At 36.2% G+C, this 21901-nt stretch overlaps 1 protein-coding gene across 7 annotated transcripts in view; it reads right to left on the bottom strand.

The window, feature by feature from the left end:
* The window catches only part of Atp11c (ATPase phospholipid transporting 11C), a 166449-nt gene that overhangs the window by 41328 nt on the left and 103220 nt on the right, over positions 1–21901 (bottom strand). For all 7 annotated transcript variants that reach the window (XM_051179127.1, XM_051179123.1, XM_051179122.1 and 4 more), the window contains exons 13-19: positions 14189–14350; positions 13395–13546; positions 12786–12857; positions 11377–11450; positions 9895–9998; positions 9043–9224; positions 4036–4299 (exon numbers count right to left, since the gene is read on the bottom strand). In XM_051179127.1, coding sequence (XP_051035084.1) covers positions 4036–4299; positions 9043–9224; positions 9895–9998; positions 11377–11450; positions 12786–12857; positions 13395–13546; positions 14189–14350 — 1010 coding nt within the window. The remainder of the gene's footprint in view (positions 1–4035; positions 4300–9042; positions 9225–9894; positions 9999–11376; positions 11451–12785; positions 12858–13394; positions 13547–14188; positions 14351–21901) is intronic.

Genomic DNA, 21901 nt, shown 5'->3' with positions numbered 1-21901 from the left:
GGGACAATGAATCTACACAGGAGATAATTTCTTTGTGAGGTAAGATACTTGGAAGTCACATTTAAGGTGGAGAAGAAGTGAAAGGAGAAAATGTATGTTGGGCACACTAGAAAGCAAATTAATTCCACTTCAGGCCTTTGGTATAACCTGAGTATTTGAGGTTAATGGAGAATTACCAAAGGTTTGGGCGTAAAGTTGTGATATAGACAGCGCTATATTTAAAGACCTTATCTGGCAGAGGGGCTTAAGGCTTTGAATGTATATGATGCTAGGTATATGATCTGAAATATCAGTGGTAATTGAAGCATGGCTAAGGGTTGATGGATAATGTGAATTGGAAAAAGAAAAGGAAAAAAGCTGGCAAAGGGATTCTGGATCTGAAGCCTATTAATTTGGGAAAAGAGTATGCCTGATTCTAAACACATAACCAGAAACAGAGGAAAAACATGAGGTAAGTTTTCCATAATGCCTGGCTTATTCAAATTGAGTACTACACAGTGTTATGGACTGACTCATTTCTTTTTAAAATGTGTTAAAGGCCTATCCTCACTGTGATGGTGTTAGAAGTTGGGGTTTTTGAAAGTTGATTAAGTTTAGATAAGATCAGAGTAGGATCTTCACAATGGGATTTGTGCCAGTTATGAACTTAATTTTGCTCTCAAAATTCTGAAATACAACCACAAATGTGATGTTATTAGGAGACAAGGTCTTTAGAATTAAGATTAACTAGGTGCATATGTTGGGATAATTGCTTTCATTTGAAGAAGATTCATCTAAATAACCTGTCATCTGAAAGTATTCACCAAACCATGGCACTCTGATCAAACTTTTGGCCTCTAGAACTGTGAGAACTATACCTATTCACTGTCTATTATGTTGCTACAGCAGCATAAGTAAACCCAGAAAAAACTAACAAGAAACATGCATTATAATTTGGACTAACAATATATGTTATCTGACTAAAGAAAGAAAGGAAAAATTTCTCATAGACAACTAATATGAATATGCAATCTCATTATTAGGTACAGGAACAACAGTAGTTTTAAGATGGGCTATAGCTGGATTAATTCAATTTATATACTTTAAAAATGCTTTAACTTCAAAATTTAAGTCCAAGGACAGGTTACTGGGAAAAGATTTCTATTTTTGTTTCCACAGAAAATGAGAAGCTGTGGATTACTTCCAGACTAACATGGTTTGATTAAGTCAGAACCCCTGAAACAGTATCCCAGGTGATCCAACATTCAAAACAGCTTAGACAAGGTAGCCTTGCAGACTACAGCCAGGATTTCTGAGTCTTCTTAGGATCCCCATGGACAGTGCCCCCTACCAGCAGGAAGTAGTTTGGAAAGAATGATGCCCAAATTCCCAAATATTGTTTATAAATGTTTGTTTTCATTTATATGGGGTTGGTTATAAATAGTTAATGACCACAACCAATTTTTTTTAAAAGTAAAAAGGGGATTATGGTATAGATATGAATACTTTGCCTTGGAATGGATTTTCATTTGATACAATTTGATACAATAAGGTCAATTTTGTGATATGTATAATTCTCTTGTTTAGGTATTGTGTTTATATAGCTCATTAAAAATGTAATGTATAATTTAGTACAGATTATAGATAGTTACTTATAATAGTTAAAACTTATAGTTAGATAAGTTAGGGTTTCTAGATATATAGAGATGTATCTGAGATGGATAGGCATTCTTCAAACCTGTTAAAGACCTACAAAATATGGCATTTAAAATGGTTTAGGGTTTTTCTTGACAATGAGACATAATTGCTCTTGACAATACTACCTGCATTAGAAAGGAAGATGAACATTGAAGAAACGTGTTATGGAGTTAATTTCCAATATGGTAAAACTAGCCATTTAGGCAAGATACTACATTTGTCTAGACTGTTTGACTTTATGCTGTATAAAATGGACATGCAGGACCCACAGAAAAGTGACTGCTGATACAAGATGGACATTGCTAGAGGATTTCTGCTTCATGGAAGACAGTCTACAGGACACAGAGAAAAGTGACTGACAAACTGCCAATACAGGTAAACAGTTTGAAGTTTCCTGCTTTGCTGAGTAGTCTGCCTGCCAGATACACTATGGGTTACAGGCTAAAGATGGAACATTACAGAAGAACTTCAGGTGACTAATCAGGTAGCAAGATGACTCTGTCATTTCTAGAGTTTATATATTATCCTTCTGTGGTCTTTGATGGAGTTGAAGACAGATAGTCATGGTTATAGTTTTCCTTAGTTATGATTAAAATTACATATATGACTTTAGACTCACAAAGATAGAAGAGTTGATGGACTATTTTCTTTAAATCTTGTTAAATGTTAATGAACTAAATATTGTTAACCGTGGTTCTTATTTGATAACTGTTTTGTTACATATTTTGCTATGTTAAGGTTAAAACCCTTTTTTTCATTTAGACAGAAAAGAGGAGATGATGGGAGATGTCATTCTGTAAATATGTTTCTCACATTGGTTAATGAATAAAGCACAGATGGCCATTAGGAAAGCAAGATAGGTGGGACTAGGAGACAAGGAGGAGAGAGGAAGTAGGAGGGAGGAGATTCAAGATGGAGAACCTACAGGGTAGTATGCTGGTTTCTCTCTCCAGTAAGATAAGACCATGTGGAAGTACTTAGATTAATAGAAATGGGTTAATATTTAAGACAGAGCTAGCCAATAAGAAACTAGTAACTGGCCAACAGAATTATATCAAATACAGTGTCTTTGCTTGTTATTTGTGGCTGGTGCGGCTCTGGGACCAGGCTGACAGGGAAAAAACCCTACTCTAACACACTTTAGTGTTTATTTCAGCACTATCCACAAGAGCTTAAAGATGGAAACAACCTAAGTATCTATCAACTACTAAATAGATGAAAAAAAAATATGGGACATACATAACAGAATACTATTCAGCTACAAAGAAATGAAATTCTTTGTAATTCATTTGTAATAACATGGATGTCCTGGAGTTCAGTATAGTATAAGCAAGTAAAATAATACAGGCACAAAAAGATCTTATTCATATGAATCTCAAAGCATTGATCTCATGGAAGTTGAGAATACAAGGGTGGTTACCAAAGGCTGGATATAAAGATGGGGAAAAATTGATCAAAGGGTATGAAGTTGTAGTGACATCTTACTTGTACAAATAAAGCCTCTCTGAGGGTCAGAGAATGGAGTTTGCCATTAGTTAACCATAGAGGTCTGGAGGTCTATACAGGCAGACAGGAAGTGAGATAGGTGGGTGGAAACAGGATATAGCAGGGAGAAACAGGAACTTACTTTCTTATCTCCTGAGATAAGTAGGTAAGGTGTGGTGCTGGCTTGCTCCTTCTCCCTGATCTCTCATCATTTTCTTCTATATCTGACTCTGGGTTTTTATTAGTTAGACCAATTAAGAATTCCATTTACATTAAGTGATATTTAGAAAGGATGAAGAAATTTTGGTATATCACCTGTAGAGTAGGGTGACTATAAGCAACACTAATTTATGTAAATTTCAAAATGTTAAGAAGGAATGATTCTGGAAGTTTTTACTATAAAGAAAAGTGCTTTGTGAAAAAGTATGTTTATCTTTAAGTTAAACATTATACAGTGTATGCATGCATCAAAATATATTAACTTATTAGGATGGATAATTTTATGGTTTTTATACATGTGAATTATAAATTCATTAAAAAAACTGAGTACTGGAGATAATTCAGTGGTAGAGCACTTGCCTAGTATGTGTGAGGCCTTAGGTTCAATTTATAGCACTACCAATCCCCACACCCCCAAAAAAGAGCTTTCACACTAAATCTTGAGAAATCTAAATTTCTTTTACATTGAGAGGTATAAAGTGACAAATGATCTTAAATGGACCATTAATCAAGTCCTCTGGGGAAAGTTTTAACTTACAACAGGGAATGATAAATTACAGCAAATAGAACATTCTACAAACGCATCTGTTATTTACATTTGTATCAATGTATAAATAAGAAGTAGAAAAAAAAGAAATAGATGTACTTTCTTACTTTTTAAGGTTTCTAGTGCTTTTAGGAAATTCATGCAGCAACTTCTTACGATATTCTATTAACAATTCATGTAATCGATCTTCTTTCCTTTCACTTTCTTCAATGGTTTTTGTGGTCAGTTCTAAGAGCTCAGTATTGGTTTGAAAAAGGCGGCAGGCATAGCAGGTAGATTTTGCTGTTTCCATCTTGTCTCCAGTAAGCACCCAGACTTTCAAGCCAGCTGCATGCAGAGCTTCAATGGTCTCTGCTGCCTGATCTTGCAGCCTACAAACACAAAGAAGCCTTGTTAACCTCTAAAATTCATGACAGAAGAAGGTCTGATGAAACAAACATTCTTACAGCTCAGTAGCAATGCAATTCTAGACTCCTGACTCCTTATCACAGTTGTACTGAATCTGGCAAAGCTTTTCTTATGAAATTGAATTGCAAACAATGAAGTTCAGAAAGTTTCACATTTCTTGAGATAATTGGTAACAACTAGTGGCAGAATAAGAATTGAAACTGTAAGCAAAAATATCCAGAAACTCACCAAATGTCCGTATTTGGTGTCGCTTTAACTGCATTTTTTATGACATCTCACCACACATTTTTTTTCTCTTTTGAGACAGGGTCTTAATATGTAGCTCCAGCTGTTCTGGAACTTACTATGTGGACCAGGTTAGCATTGAACTCACAGAGATCTCTTCCTCTGCCTTCTAAGTGCTGGGTTTAAAGGCGTGTACCACCGTGCCTGGTGAACCACACCAATTCTTAACATGTTCCATTCTAATTAGATATTGGGACTAGTAAATTGCTATCTCTGAGGAAATTTTTTTAAGATTAGGAAGCTGCTCAGTATGGTAACTTGTTTTTAATCTCAGTACATGGGAGGCAGATGCAGGTAGATCTGGGTGTTTGATGCCAACATGGTCTCTATACTGTGTTCCCGGTAAGCCAGGGATGCACAGTTGAGATCCTGTCTCATAAAAAGAAAAGTAATTAAGTAAGTAAATACATAAATAAATGAAATAATAATTTTCAATGAGAATTTAAGAAACAATCTAAAAGGTAAAGGACAGAAGAATCATACATTTTTTGGGTTCCTTTCAGCCACCAGAACAGCAATGAAATATTACAAAAGAATTTTTGTTAAGAGGAGGAAAGAAAAGGGCAGCCACAGAGGTAGGAAAGAGCAACAAGAGCAGATACTATGATTAAGATATATGCATGTATGGGAATGTCACATGAAACTTCTTAACTTTTTGTAATATATGTTAACGAATTATGCATGAGGGGACTGGAGAGATGGTTAGGGATTCAAAGTATGTATTACTCTTCCTGAGGACTCTAATTTGATTGGCAGCACATGTATCAGGTGGGTCCCAACTGCCTTTGGCTCCAGCTAAAAGAGATCAGATGTCTGTCCTCATGGATATTCCCCATACATGGCATTTCAGCCCCCATTACACACACACACACACACACACACACACACACACACACACACACACACACACACTTACTCAAAAATAAAAATAAGATGAATCTTTAAAAAAAAAATTCTGGACAGAATTGAAGATGGAAAGGTTTAAGGGGAGGATGAGAAGGAAGAAAAAAAAAAAAAGGAGATTTGGCAAGAGGGTAAATGAAAAAGGGGTGTTTGGAAAAGGTCATATTGAAACTTGGTAGTTTATAAGCTAAGTAATAAAATATAACAAGAAAAACACATAGAAGTTCACTGAAATGTGTAGACGTTAGGTTTTGGCAAGTACTTATTTGAGTACTTCAATATACCTCATGGTATTTTTATTTGCATGTTTTTTTTAAGTGATGATTAAAATGGGTTGGAATGGATGAATAATGCTGCTTCTACAAGCCATAGGCTATTGAATGAAACTCCAAGTGCCAAATGCCACCCTGTAAGCTTTAAAAACTATACATATTACATTATATCATATTATATGTGTATTGGTGTTTTGTGTGCATATACGATTGTGCACCACAGGCATACAGGGTCTGAGGAGGCCAGAAAAGAATGCTGGAATCCCTGGAACTGGCACTCAGGTCCTCTGGAAGAACAGCTGTACTCTGAACTGATGAGCCATATCTGTGGGTTCTTCCTTGTGAATGTGAAGTCCCAGAGGTCCCCCAAAACAAAACAAGCTCTTGCCATGATTCTTGGTTGCTCATGAGGACTAGATGGTAAGACCCTATTGCTGAAGATACCACATACAATGCTGGCAGGATAGAGAAATCAAAGCTAGAACTGAGTTGCAAGCTTCCTCCCTGCTTGCTAGCTTTCAGTGTGCTTGAAGGTGTTATGTAGGCTGCTAAGAGAGAGAAATGCTATCAGGAGTCTTATGCACCCATGAACTCTTTGAGTTACAATACCACATTGCCAGGTAGGATGTATCCATTAATGCAAAATAGTATGAATATGATAAATAGGAGTAACCAACTGTATTTTTACAGTTGTTGTATTTGAGGGAGCTGGAGAGATGGCTACTCTTGCAGAGGACCTGGGTTCAATTACCAGTACCCACATGGCAGCTCTCAATTGTCATTAACTCCAGTTACTGACACATGTGTAGGCAAAACACCCATACAAATAAAATATTTTTTATTTAAATTAGAAACCAGCTTTTTTTTACATGTCAATCCCAGTTCCCTCTCCCTCCCCTCTTCCCTGCCCACCATTAACTGCCTATACCATCCCCTTTCTACTCCCCAGGGAGGGTGAGGCCTTCATCTTCAAAATAAATTTTAAAAATTGTATTTGAGACCTGGCTGTTGGTGGTGCATGCCTTTAATTCCAGCACTCGCAAGGCAGAGGCAGGCGGATCTCTGTGAGTTTGAGGCCAGCCTGGTCTACAAAGCTAGGTACAGGACAGGGTCCAAAGGAATACATAGAAACCCTGCCTCGAAAAACCAAACCAAACCAAACCAAACCAAACCAAACCAAACCAAAACAAAAAAAAAAACACTACTTGAGGCCCATTCCATGGAAGGGAACTCATGTCAAAAGTATGCAGCTGGGGAGGTTCTAAGTCCTAAGAGATAACCCACTTTTTTTTCTAAATGGAAATTGTCTCAAGCTGTCTTTTAAATATTTATATTTATACTCATAGACTGGTGCTGCTCTCAATCTTGGTTAGAGAAGATTCCCTTTACAATGGGTGATAATTAATGAAGTAATTCATAACTGGTGTTAAGTGTTGAAAATAAGTGACAGTTCACAGCTTAGACTTAAATGAGCATTTTATATTATTACTTCATGGTTTAGGGAACATCATGAAAGAGGGCTTGGGAAGAATATAAGGTCCAGAAGAAGGACCTTTGAACTGTATCTTCCGGATTTGGCATGACACTGCACTCCTGCATTCACAACAGCTGGGTTTACCTGTACAAGATTGGACCTACCAATGATTCCATCATGGGTGGTGAAGGAGTGCATAGTTACTCTCTGAGAAGCTATTGGGAATTAATGGTTGCTCGGGTAGGATAGTCATCGTCTTTAGTGGCATGGCTACCAATATGTTGCCCTTACTCAGGTAAATGACCATACCATTCATGTTCATGCAAGCAACCCTAACTGAACTCAGTGGGTTGCAAAAAACAAAATCAATCAATCAGTCAATCAATCAATCAACCAATCAATCAATCACCAACCAACCAATCACAAAGCCAGATAGACAGACAGAGAAGGGAACACACATGAAAATAGGAGGAAACCTTGTTCTTAAGAAGGGGGTCAATGGGGGTAGGACTAGTATGAGAGCGGTTAACCGGGATGAAGTAAGTAAATTACATTAAATACGTGTATGAAAGTGTCAAACAAAAATAAATACTAACAAAATAAAAATAATTAAAACTTTAATACTTTCAATTGGTTGAATATCTGTAACTTTTTATAATTAAAACATTTAATTAATGTATGTGCATGGCTGTTTTTCTCTGCATATATATTTGTACACTATGTGCATGCCTGGTACCCAAGGATGGCAGAAATAGGCATCATATCTCTTGGAATTGGAGTTACAGATGATTATTGATACCATGTGGATGCTGGGAATTGATCCCAGGTTCTCTGGATGAGCAACCAGTATGCTAAAACCATGGAGCCATCTCTCTAGTTCCTTTCTCATAATTTATAACTCTTTGAAAACTTGTAAAATACTCAGAAATTAAAATATGATTTCAAGAATATCACTGACCAAGTCTTACAATATCTGACAGAGCTCAGCTTATATATTTAAGTCTTAATCTTAAAGTATTCAAAAATATATTTTGGATGGTTGAACCAGGTTAAATTCTTGTGCAGTTTACTATGAATTTCTTACCATTCTTCTAGGCAACCGCTCAAACAATGGCTCTAGAATCCTGCTTTATGCCTTTATGCATGGTAAGGCTTTTTTTTTTTTAAATAAAAGTTACATGATGATTTAGTAAATATTCAAAAAACTACATTGATAATGGAGTCATTTTTTATAAGATACATGTATTTAATTTAAAAATATTTCTAGAGTTCAAAATATGCTATATTTGGTATACTTGGTATAATAAACTAATCTTTAGGTTTACACAAATGAGAATGCTAAATGAGATATTTCAAAATATGTAAATAAATTACCAATCTGGGTCATACTTCCCTAAATGACTGGTTATTAAAATAACAAGAGTAGACCTGAACAAAGACAATAGATATGCTAATGTGGCCCAGGGAAAGCTCAGGAAGCGATAAAGAACTACAAATAATTAAGGAATGCTGACTGAGGAAGGGGAAATAGTGCCCCCCAGGGGAAGTGCACACCAATTGGTTATTCAATAACCAGATGGTCAGTCCTGAAAACAAACATACATGTAACACTATATATTTAGGAACATACACACAAGATGCCAATTAAAGGAAAATAGGCTATGAATATGAAAGAGAACCAAGTAGAGTTGGACATGGGAGGAAAGGGAAGTGGGAAAGGATATAATTATATTATAACCTCAAAAAGAAAAATAGCAAGAATATCTAGTTACTTGTCTTCCACAGCAGTGGCTCCAATTAAATTCATATTTGTCTCAATCTCATCAAAAATCTTTTCCAATTTTTCTTCTCTATCTTGTAAGGCCATTTTTGCCTCTATTAGTTGTGTATTAATTCTTTCAAAATCATCTGGAGCAATTTCTTTGAAGGCTACACAAAGAGTCCGATACCCATCCTAGAAGCAAAGCAGAAGGACTACAGTTACCTCTGTAATGGCTGAATGAATGTCATACTCTTTCTAAAGATTTATTTTTAATTATGTGTTGAGTGTGTGTCAGTGTATATCTGTGTATAGCCATGTACACATGAGTGCAGGTAACTGTGGAGGCCAGAGGCATGAGATGCCCTTGAGCTGGACTTACAGGTAGTTATGAGCTACCCACTGTGGTTATTGAGAACCAAACTAAGGTTTCTGCAAGACCAGTGTATACTCTTAACTGCTAAGCCCCCTAGCCCCAGCCATATTCTTTAAATGGATTTGCTTTACCTATCTGTACAAGAGAAATTCTGACACATTTAATTTTTAAAAATGAACTGAATGCAACTATAAAGTTAACATTCAGTCAAGTTCTAGATAACTAGTAGGTCTTTTGAAAAGATCCTTGAAACATCCAGGTGAGATACTTGAAACATCTTTACCAAATACTAGGTCTGGCCACAATAGTGGTCTAGAATAATAGTTTTTGTTAAAAACTGAATATAGGAAGATAGCCACATTTCCAAGTACAAGATATAGATCACAAAATAAACTAAAATTAATTTTAACTAACTTATTTAAAAAACATAAACATTGTTACAGCCAGCATTTTTCCATTTACTTATCAAAGGGACAGTCATAGACTCACCATTGCATTACGTTCCACATGGGCTTTGGTTAACTCAATTTCATGGTTATGCACCCTGGGAAAAAGTGATGAATCTGCTCCTTTACAAAAAAGTAGTATATCTCCTAAAATAAAGAACCAAAATAATCAACTTAGAATTTGTAGACTGGTATTAGGGTTTTAAGAAGAGAGGACTTAGTTAAGATGGTGTCTCTCATGCAGCTGCTATCTATTTTGAATCTGTCTTGCAATTTTCAATCAAATGGAATGAAATATCTAGAGGTTTAGTTTGTCAGAAGAACAATCACCATCTCTTCAGAACATTATAGATATACAATAAATAAACCAGATACTACTACATGCACCCCTGTTATAGTTCCTCCCAGTAAATCATAAACTAATAGGCTGTGTCAAAGAACTCCAGGTGACTTATCTTTGAAAATGTAGCACAAGACCTAGAGACAAAGACCAAACTAAAGCTGCAACAGCTTGAATTCATTTTGGATAAACTAGAAGAACACTTGCTTGATGGGCTGTAATGAGAACTTGAGAATATTTTTGTAGAATGCTGATATTATTAGTACAGTTTTAGAATATGTACTGTTGAGCATTATAAGGCACTTTATCTTTATGAGGCAAATAGCTGAGCAAATTAAAAAGTGTAGCTCTGGGACCACTGCCCTTTGCATATCATTTCTGCATGCATTTTACCATTTGCAGAAGGATATAGGTATAGATGTGTACACATAAAAGCAGTAAGTATTTAAATGCTAAATGTTTCATTTCTAATCACACATCTGAAGAGTGTCTAAGATAAACAAATTTTATGGAAACATACTAAAAGTAATCTCATGACTTTGCAGCCATCTCAAAAGCATGAGTAAAGTGAACCATGTTTCACCATGGATTTGTCTCCATTCTCCTATTTTACTCATTAGAGAATTTGTAACAGATGTACTACTAAGATAAATCAAGGATATTTTGAAAATAAATCTTTTAGGACAAAGAAATACATATATACACACATACATACATCTGAGAGCTTGAGAATAAAGCACGAGTACTCTCTCATGGGTCTTCCAGAATCTGAACAGAAGGCAAACTTATCATAGTGCCGTTCAAAGACATTGAAGAGCCTACAGATGATGGTACCCATTTCTTTGAAAAGCAAGTTTTATTCTTTCAGAGTTCTTAGCTCCAGAATGAAACAAAATTGCCCTTTCCCAGAAACTTGGGTTAATCATGCATCTCTACTCACTTCCAAGGAGTGTAAAGCAGTAAAATAAGAGAGGTCAGAGAAGGATTGAAAACCAGCTACTCTCTGAACTTGACCTTTATAATTGACAATTCCAGACCATGCAGTGATATAGAGGCGCTGTTTCAGTAAAATCTGCAAGACTACTTAATCCTAAACTACATACCATGTTTCCTTTCCTCAAAAAGTTGATAACCAAACCTTACAATTAGAAAAAGATAAATAAGTCAAATTTTAAAGATGCATACCTCCTTGGGTCTTTACAATTACACTCATACGTCGGCGGACAGAATCAAAATTTAAGGTGTGGAGAAGTTCATACCTTTAGGAAAGGAAAGACAAAGTGAAATAGCTCAACTATACTGAATGAACACAAAGCTTTTCTTGTTGGACGTAGAGAGCTAGTTTTGTATACAACTGGTTCTTTCACTTTTCTTTGGAATTTCTCTGCATGTAGAGCATGCTGATAATAGCAGTAATTTTTATTTTCTCACTGTATAAATTATTTTTAGTAATTCATTTATTTTTATTTTATGAGCACTGATTGGTGTTCTGTCTGCATGTATGTCTGTGTGACTGTGTCAGATCCCCTGGAACTGGAGTTACAGACAGTTGTAAGCTGCCATGTAGGTACTGGGAATTGAGCCTGGGTTCCCTAGAAGATCAGCTAATGTTCTTAACCACTGAACCATCTCTTCACCAAGCTGTACAACTTATAAAGAGAGTGACTATGTAGGAATGGAAAACAAAAGAACTGGCTCACCCAGCGAGATCTGGAGGGTGTATAATGTGATTGTAATTTTGGAGGGCCTACTATGGGGTTAGCCAATGTGCCAGGTTCTGTGGAATTGAGACGAATCTGCCAAAGACTTATCTCTCCAAGAACTTACCATATTATAAAGGAGATGAATGATAATGAAACATAACTACATTCCATGTCTATGAAATACTTCAATCAAAAATACTCAAAAGGGGAACTTGAGCACAGAAAAAAAAAAGGCCAATTGAAAGAATGTTTCCTGGAAAAGAGTATATGCTGGATTAGAAAAGAATGGCATGATAAGGAAATGGGGCTGACTTTGAGAGCAGAGGGGAGAAAATGTGTGAAAGCACGCATGGCAGCACATGCTTCATGAAGAGTTTGCGATCTCTGGAAAACTCAATGACAGAAAAGCAAGAAATGAAGTACTCAAGTAAGCAAGGGCTGAGAACTGAGAACTTTGGTGCCGTTTCAGACATGTGACATTTTATCCCAACACTGTAAGAGCCATAGAAGGGTTTAAAGGGTATAAAATAACATGATGAGATGGCTTAGAGTTGTCTATGTATGAACTATTAATTAGATTAAATCATACAGAAGAATTAAGAAGGAACTTGTAAGTAAATGTATTCATCTACATTTCAAATAATTCAGCAAGACTCATCCTGACTACTAGACAACATGTAAACCAAACTAGGAACTTATATTGAAATTCTCATTTTTTGATGTTCAATGAAAAATAGCTTTTCCTATTCCAACTATTTTTATATAAAACTATGAGATGGGAGAATAAAGTTCAATATTTATAGGTACATAAGTTTTCTTTCCTTTCTGAATCCATTTAATGTTCACAATTGGGTTAAGAAAAGACGAACATCACAACACGTAGCTACTTACTCTTCTATTTCTTTTCTTTGGTTCTCTACTCTTATATGTCCATTCCAATTTCCCAAAAATGTGAACCCAAACCTATCAAAAAAAAAAAAACTTGTTTATTTTCAAGAAACAATTAATTTCCTCTTCCACTGTCATTACCTATCCTTATAAATTCCTTTCTTCTATTACATGATCTCAATCTCCAATTGCATTCCTGTTTTCAAGATGAGTGACAACAAAGAGTAAGCCAATGACTGGCTACTACTGTATGCAAGAGGAAGACAATTTGTAATTCCAATTTTACATCAAACACAGTACGTAACCTTTTAGGTACTTAGTCATCTGAATCCCATGGGTAAACTGGATTGTCAGTTACCAAATGACATCAAAATGGCTGGCAACACTCAGAAATAACATGTTGTACAAAAGCTGCCACAGTTACATGACTTACAAAATAATATGACGATTTAGATTGCTGACTAGGGTGCACAAATAAGACAAGGAAATCAACGCATTACTATTTTCTTTTCGAACTTACATAATAGGAAAGGCACATGACAGAGTTCCTGACACAAATGAACTCCTACCCTCCTGTGGCTGTATTTTCTCAGATGTGTAAGAAATGCTTACTTTTTTGCTCCTTTCACCAAAGCTATTTCATCTGGTGAGGAGGAGATATAGGTGAATTCAGCTGCTTCTGTAGGTCCATCAACAGCATCATTTGTTTTAATTTCTACAGTGTGGCATAAACAAAGGGCACGCAGAAATAGCTCTTCACGGTTCTATGGAACAGAAACCAAAAAAAAAATGACTATTATTTTTATATTTTCACTAGGTAAACAGTGAACAAATGAATTAATGTGACAGAATGTTATCTAAATTAAAGAAAATTTATAAATTCCTAATACTCAAACAATTATCTAGAAACTAATAGAATTACTAGTTCCTACTCTTTATCCTTGGAATATGTATTAACTCATCCTGGTCAGTCAGTGTTTTACCACCTATACCTAAGGTGGTAACTTCTTCATCGCCTAAGAAGTAGTGAGGTATCTAAGTCACAATCTGGCAATTGTTCATGTGTAAGAAGACCTTGATTAGTTTAACATGCAAAAACCAGAACTTTAATGATTTGGAGGCAACATTCTTAGAGGAGCTAATATTTTTTTTTAAATGTAAATCTACATATAGCCAAACTAATGTTTTGTTCAAATGTCATTTCCTATAATTCTACTTGTAAGTTCTAGTTGTTTATAAATGGTAAAGGTGTTAATAAAAGAAAGGTGTAGTCACAAGAACAAATGATTATTCAAAGGTCTATACCATGTACCTACTGGAAAATTCTGTATTTCTATTATGTAAGGATAAAGTATGTCTACAAAGATTGATTTCTCAAGTAAAATATTAATTGGGAAAAATGTCACCTTATCTGCTTTATCAAGATAGGTTAAGGGCCCATCAGTTTGAGATAATCCATTATCTTCCTGAGATGTGCTTTTATATTTGTGCCCATCAATGCAGCATTCAATGAATTCCATGCTGTTTTCAGTGAGTGTTCCAGTCTTATCTGTAAATACATAATCCACCTAAAAACAAGGAAATAAACACACACATGTTCTTTAATATGGTTATTTTTTAGCAACAATCACCTCTTCTAAGACTTGTCAAATGTTGGAATTACAAATGCAGTGTTATCAAATGAATGAGAAAGCTGCGAGCCTTTTCATAGACACTGAAACTTACTTAAATGTAGAAGACTAATCAGACAGAAAAACCATGACTATTTTATTAAGCTAAACACCTTTCATTTAATCCTTTAATGTTTTAATATGGAAGTAGTAAAAAGTCAATTTCTAAGGAAGAAAACAACATAGTGAACACCCCCCCTCACTGGCATGTATATAATTCAATGTTGGGGGGTGGGAGGAAGAAATGTACCTGGCATACAATAAAAGAAAACCTGATAAGGTATTTTCCTCCTTGAAAATCTTAATTAAAATTTCATTACAAATTCACTGGGTATATGTGTGCATGCCATAATAGAACATGCATGCCAATACACAGATAGAGGTTGGAGGACAACTTGTAGAAGACAGTTGTCTCCTTCCATCATGTAGAATCCAGAGATCCACCTTAGGTCAACAGGCTTGTTGAAAAGCACCTTTTCCTGGGGAACTATCTTCTCAAGACAATTATCAATAAAAATACTGCATTGATGGCAGTGTGGACAAGAAGAGAAGCCCCCCCTTTTCCTCTGGCCACCTGCAACAGATGAGGAAGCTAGTCCTCCCCCTTAGTAGCTGAAGAACTCAGGAAAGTAAGCCCTGCTCCTTGCCTGGGCAGCACAGCAGAGCTGACCATGTTGACAGAGGCGTGGATGAGCTGGCCCTGAAGGTGCAAGATTGGGATAGTTGGCCACATCCCCCTTGTCTGCCATGTGTTGGTGAGGGAAAGATGCTCTCCCCCCCCCTGTCCTGACACCTGTGGTGGCAAGGGAGCTGACCCTCCCCCTTACCAACTTCAGCACTCAGGAACCTGGCCCCTGTACCTCGCCTAGGCAGCACAGTAGAGCTGGCCCTGAAAGTGTAGGTTCAGGAGAGCCAACCCTGAACACATGAAAGCAGGAGAACTGGTTCACTGATACTCACCCTGGTGGTGAAGAGAGAGCTGTTAGGTTTACCAACCTTGCAGCTACCTAGGCTCAGAACCAGAGTTATGAGTTGGCCTACCCCAACATCCATCCATCTGCTGGAGCAAGGAAAGGGTTTAGTCCTGGAGACCCAAATCTGCAGGATCTCCATGACACAGGTCAACAACAGGATATCCAAGAGGAATCCCAGTGAGGGCCCAGAATAGGTAGTGTAGCAGAAACCAGAGGCCTAGAACCAGACCAATAACTCTTTGCAATGAATATTTGCAAGTAAAGATCTATAGATAAAGAGTTTACTGTGTGACTTACTGTGTCACACTGCAGCTTCCAAAAACAGATTTGTCCTCCTTTTTCTTAAATTTGTTTTAATTTTGGAGGGGGGGATGCAAGGGCAGAAGGTAGACATGAAAGGATGGTATCGAAATGTGCGAAAGACACAAAGAATAAATAAAAAGAATGTCTAATAAAAAATACTGCATTGAAGTAAATAGCATTACAATTATAGAACAAATAGAAGAGGATTGTTGACAGTTATCCAGTTAGGAGATACAACAAATAAAGGGTGATGAAAAATTAAAAGTTTTCCATGCCTATTTTCTCAAATACTCCCAAAAATGTTTCTAAATTTTAAAAAGCAATTAATAGTTTAAAATATAGTATTTATGTATATTTTTTACAAATAATGGAAATATGCTAATGAAATAAAATTTCCATTATAATAAATCATTTTGAGCACTTAACATTTTATCTCAGTTTTTATCTATTCTATTTATAACATCTGGCTTTTAGAAGCCCACAATTTTAGCCTGCTTTTTGGTAATGCATGCTTAAATAGTTAAAATTATGGGCTGACAAGAACAAGTATAAGCACAAGATTAAGGTTTTTATAACGTAAGGGAAAGAGATGAATTCTAGCAGTATTTGCTTTTTAACTATTTTTCAAAGCTTTTCATGGTAGCAGCACTGACACAAATAAAGCTTTCTAATCTTCTTTTTTCGCTATTATATTAGTCTAACTTTGAATTCTCTTTTCACAATGATCCTAGTTGTGTTACTTGTGTATCATTTAGATTTTTCTAAGTAAACTGAAATTCTTGATCAAAATATTCACTTTCATTGGCTGTTTCACATCACACATTTGGATTAGTATTAGCACATTCAGAGTCACTTTAGGTTCCCCAGGACCTGTCCATTTCTCTTTTCAGCCAGGGTCTCTTACTGACCTGGCATTCCCTAAAGAAGCTAGGCTAGGCAGTCATTGAGCCTCAGGATCTTATCTCCATCTTCCCGGTACTTGGGCTAATTAATGTGCATGCCACTATGCTGGGCCTTTTCTAAACGGTTCTCTAGTATAAATCTTATACCCTTTGCTTCTAAAGAAAACACTTCACTGACTGAGCTATTTTTCTAGGCCCCTTTCAGAATCTTTAGGCATTAGTGCTAAAGGTGGTAACTTCAAAATAAAATGTACAATTCTTTTGTCTCTGTGGAACAAAATGGACAGTAAAGATCTGCAAACACCAAATCTCAAAGGTATAGGCCAACAAACTATAAACTAAAACATGCGTCTTCTTTAAAATTTTCAATCCCTAGACAATGTTGATTCTGTTGGCTCTGGAGTCAGAATACGTGTAAAACCATTCTCATATGCCTATATAAGCACAGTAGAAAATCTTAATCATCCTTTCCAAAGTGAGAAAGTTTGGATATAAAGAAAAGTAGGAATCACAGTTGTAGGTCACAAATGAATAAATGGGATTTCACAATGAGGGCAATCTAATGCTATTTAATAACTTAAAAGGGGCTCATAGAAAGAGATGACAGTGTCTCCTAGTAGAATAAAATAAAAGCTTGCTATTACTAATTTTAGAATTGGACAAGTTTTGGATGAAGCCTATATTTCTCAATATTCTCACCCTTGGAGACATTCTAGATAATGAACTAGGGTAATTATTAGTGATTGAGTATGATTCTAGTAATGTGTCATTACCATTTGAGTCTTTATGCCCTCAATGTAAAGGGATGGGTATCTGAAAATGGGGAAAGATTATTATAAAATATCCAGTATTATTAATCTCTGTCTCCTGAATATAACTTAAAAACCCTCTGGTAATCGCCAGAAAGAGATGTACCTTCTACGTGCTAATGAGATGTGGTGGCCCTACATACTGGAGAAATAAAGGTATTAATTTGATGGGTGGAACTTTTACCTCCATCTCACAATCCCTGGGGGATAGGATAAAAGAGCTGAAGGTTAAATTATCACCAAATGCCAAAGATTTAATCAGTTATATTATATCTTGTTATTTCTATTTAACCCTCAAAATAAGACAAGACCATGTTTCAGATAGCTGATCATGTGAAGATTTCCTGAAGGCTGGCATACTGGAGATGGCATGGGAGGGCTGCACTCCTTCCCATGAACCTTCTTGGCTGTCATCTGGCTACTCTTCTATAACTCTTCCTAACCATTTAAATAAAATAATCAGTAAATATTATGTTTCCCTGAGGTTTTAGGTCATGCTGTCAAATTAATGAAATTCAATCAGAAGACTATGTAAATTTTGATTTACAACTAGATGGTCAGAATCACTGGTATTTGAGTGATGCTAGTATTGTGGGACATAGCCTTCAATTTGTATCTTCAGGTTAACAGTGTCAGAACTGCAGCTCACTAGAGAATTTCACTTGTTATACGTGTGTAAATACTCTCTACCTCCACATATCATGAATGTGTTTGTTGAATTACTCTGAAAGTAGTAAAGGAGAAATTTTTTCTGCTCTTTTGGTGACACTGGTTGCTACACAGAGGTTAAAAAGCACACTTAAACTAGATGAAACGCATGAAGTCACCTATTTTGTAAGTAAAAATTGATTAAACAAAACAAATAACAAATGGTTTAACCTAAAGGAACACTTCAGAGGCCTGGCTTTATCACTCATAAATCTTGAGAAAAATCTTATTTGTCTTTAAAGTAAAATACTTGATGATGACTAAACTATGTCCTATTGACTACATATATGTTGATTAATACTGTGACTCACCTGACCAAAATTAGTCTTAAGATTCTTTCTACTGTCCCTTATCATCTAAAATTTCTGATTAATTATAACCATATTTATATAGTTAGGGCTAATATGTCTGCCCAAGCAGGTAGTGTATAATTTGAGTTTGTTTTTAACTTCATAATAGTAACTTCTATACATATAACACATCCCAGGCACATGTTAGGACCTCAAAACAACAGGTATATTGAATTAATGGAATCAGAATTTATATTTAAGAATGATAATGTTGCCGGGCAGTGGTGGCACATGCCTTTAACCCAGTATTTGGGAGGCAGAGGCCTTTAACCCAGAATTTGGGGCCAACTTGGTTTACGGAGTAAGTTTCAGGACAGCCAGGGCTACATACTGAGAAACCTTGTATTGAAAAGCTAAAAAATAAAGAATGATGTCATATAATTAGATATATCCACAAGATTGGGGGACATAAAGGAGGAGGCTAGTTCCACAACCTTTTCAAGAGTCATTAAAACCATTCAGTTTTATGAGACTTATACTTTGTCAAAAATATCTTATAACCTTCTAATTAAATTAAGCAATCCATGTTTTGGTTCTTATACCAATCACTGTCCCAATATATACCTTTCTATACTTTTTAATACCATTGGGTCACTAAAGCAACTATTTATAATGGCCTCGATGGCAATGAACTGATCTTATCTTTAGTAACATACAAAGCTCTACAGCTTGAATTATGGCTCATAAAAGAGGAAATTGGTAACACTTATTGTTTTGTGTAACAGTCCATTGACTGTCAAATGGCATAAAAAACTATGTTAAGAATTCTTTGCATTTTCATTCTACACTTACAAGCTAATAATGATTCCAAGTTGTTTAGGCATCATACTAATTGAAGTGGTGATCTACCATTAACTTTGTGATTTGAAGAAATAATAACCATATCCAGAAATGCTGAGTTTGGCTGGGGAACTGAATGGTAATTGAAACAAAAGCAGTAGTTTCTTTCCACTGATCAAATTTACCAGATCATTACCCAAAGCCCTACTTTGCTTCTTGCCATATTAATACGATCTAGGTAATAAGAGCCAGACTAGACTATTCCTATAGGTAACACAGATACTACTGAAGAGGAGATTTGAAAGAATGAGAGTGGAACCTGGCCTGTGCATTCTGTATGCCTCCAAGATCCATTAAGTTTCAACTATACAATGATATCTATTATATCTGCATTAGTTGTTGAGGCCTAGTCTTCTGCTTTTGGGTAGAAAAATCTCTGTAACCAGGCAAAAACATGACAACATTTATTTGGCATCAAGAATGAGCTGGTAGCTTGTGCATTCAAATGTTTTCTGATTTCAAAAGCTGGTAGGACTGGTACCTTTCATTAGCATTAAAGAGACTCTATTTAACCTGGGCCCTATGTGCAAAAGAGAAGCTTAAAAAGGCTAGTATCAACTGTGACAGCTGGATTAATGAAATACTTTTCTGGAAATGTCTAAGGAAAATAAAACTGATCCACTTATTTCTTGCACTGTTTCAGTATTTACAGAATCTATTAGGAAGGTAGACCCCCAGGTCTGAGCTACCAGTATCCTGAAGTCATTTCTAAAAAGAATAGTATATGTAAAGTCATTTTGCCCTTCCAATTACAGTTGTGAAATTGTACTTTGGTTTAGGCAAAGGCTGTGTCAAGTGTGGAAATAGAGGCTGGAGATAGGACTCAGTAGTAGCTTCCTAGGTCTATTTTCAATGTGGTAAGAAATGTTTTCTAGAAAATGTCAATACAGGACAACTATGGTTAACAAAGAACACTGACTGGTCTTTCAGGGAACCCAGGTTCAATTCCCAACAACCATGTGTCAGTTTACAGCCATTTGTAACTCTAATCCTAAATATAACACCAGTAGCACAGACACTGAAAGGAACAATCAATAAATGTGACCTCCTGAAAGTGGAAAACTTCTGTAAGCAAGGTATACTGTCACTAACATAAAATGACTGCCTAAAGAATGGAAAAAGATCTTTCTGAACCCTACATCTGACAGAAGGCTGATCTCCAAAATTTATAAAGAACTCAAGAAACTAGACATCAAAATACAAAATAACCCAATTGAAAAATAGGGAACAGAGCTAAACAAAGAATTATCACCAGAAGAATCTCAAATAGCCAAAAGACATTTAAGGAAGTGCTCAATATCTGTAATCATCAGGGAAATGCATATCAAAATGACTCTGGGATACCATCTTACACCTGTCAGAATGGCTAAGATAAAAAAAAAAAATACTGACTACAGCTTATGTTGGACAGAGTGAGGGAAATACTTCTCTACTGCTGGTGGGAGTGCAAACTTATTCAGCCACTTTGGAAATCAGTATGGCAGTTTCTAAGAAAATGGGAATCAATCTACCTTAAGACCCAGTATTATCTCTCTTGTGCATTTAACCAAAGAACACTCAAATCATATCACAAGGACATTTGCTCAACAATGTTCACAGCAGCACTATCCATAATAGCCAGAACCAGACAACAACCTAGATGACTCAACCAAAGAATGATAAAGGAAATGTGGTGCATTTCCACAATGGAGTGCTACTCAGCTGTGAAAAAAACAAAAACAAAAACAAACAAACAAACAAACAAACAAACAAAAAAACCCAAAAAACATAACCTTAGCAAATTTTCAGTCAAATGGATGTAACTAGAAAAAAAACATCCTGAGTGAGGTAACCCAGACTCAAAAAGACAAACACGATACATATTCACTCATATATGGATAGTAGATGTAAAGCAAGGATGACCAGACTACAATCCATAGCTCCAGATAAGCTAGATTAAAAGGAGGACCCTAAGAGGGACATGGATTACCCTGGGAAGGTAAAATAGATGATATCTACAGTTAAGCTTGGGGTGGAAGGTGGTAATGGGGAGGGGGCATGAGAACAGGAGGGAATGAGATGGCTAAGGTGGGAAAGGATGCAGTGGAAGAACAAGGAAAGAGATATCTTAATAGAACTATTATGGGCTTAGGGAGAAACCTGGTGTGTAGTGAGATATTCACCTTGTCCACACCTGTGGCATAGACCACGCCCATTGGGGGGGTGGAGACAGGTTCGGATGTGACCTGGGGGAACTAAAGCTGAGGAGGGGGCTCGGAGAGCTCTCTCTTGCTGGCAGCACAGGGACAGGAGCACATCAGGAGGCATCCTTGGGACCAGGAACCTGCTGGTGTTCATCTGTCTATGTTGTGAGTTATTTCTCTATGAATAAACATCTATTTGGCCTATTTGTTTCTCCTGATCCTTAGTAAACATCAGTATCTGGTGTCAGAAGTGGGATACGAACCCACGCCTCCATTCGGAGACCAGAACTCCTCTTGGTTATCTTGCTGTTGAATTGTATTGTGGAAATCCTGCAGCTTTGGGTCTACAGGATCTACGTGTTCCACCAGATCATAGATGC

This window comes from Phodopus roborovskii, unplaced genomic scaffold (assembly GCF_943737965.1).
Source record: "Phodopus roborovskii unplaced genomic scaffold, PHOROB, whole genome shotgun sequence".
Lineage (NCBI taxonomy): Eukaryota > Metazoa > Chordata > Mammalia > Rodentia > Cricetidae > Phodopus > Phodopus roborovskii.
The sequence above is the reverse complement of the archived record's forward strand: the minus strand, read 5'-3'. Positions and strand labels throughout refer to the sequence as shown.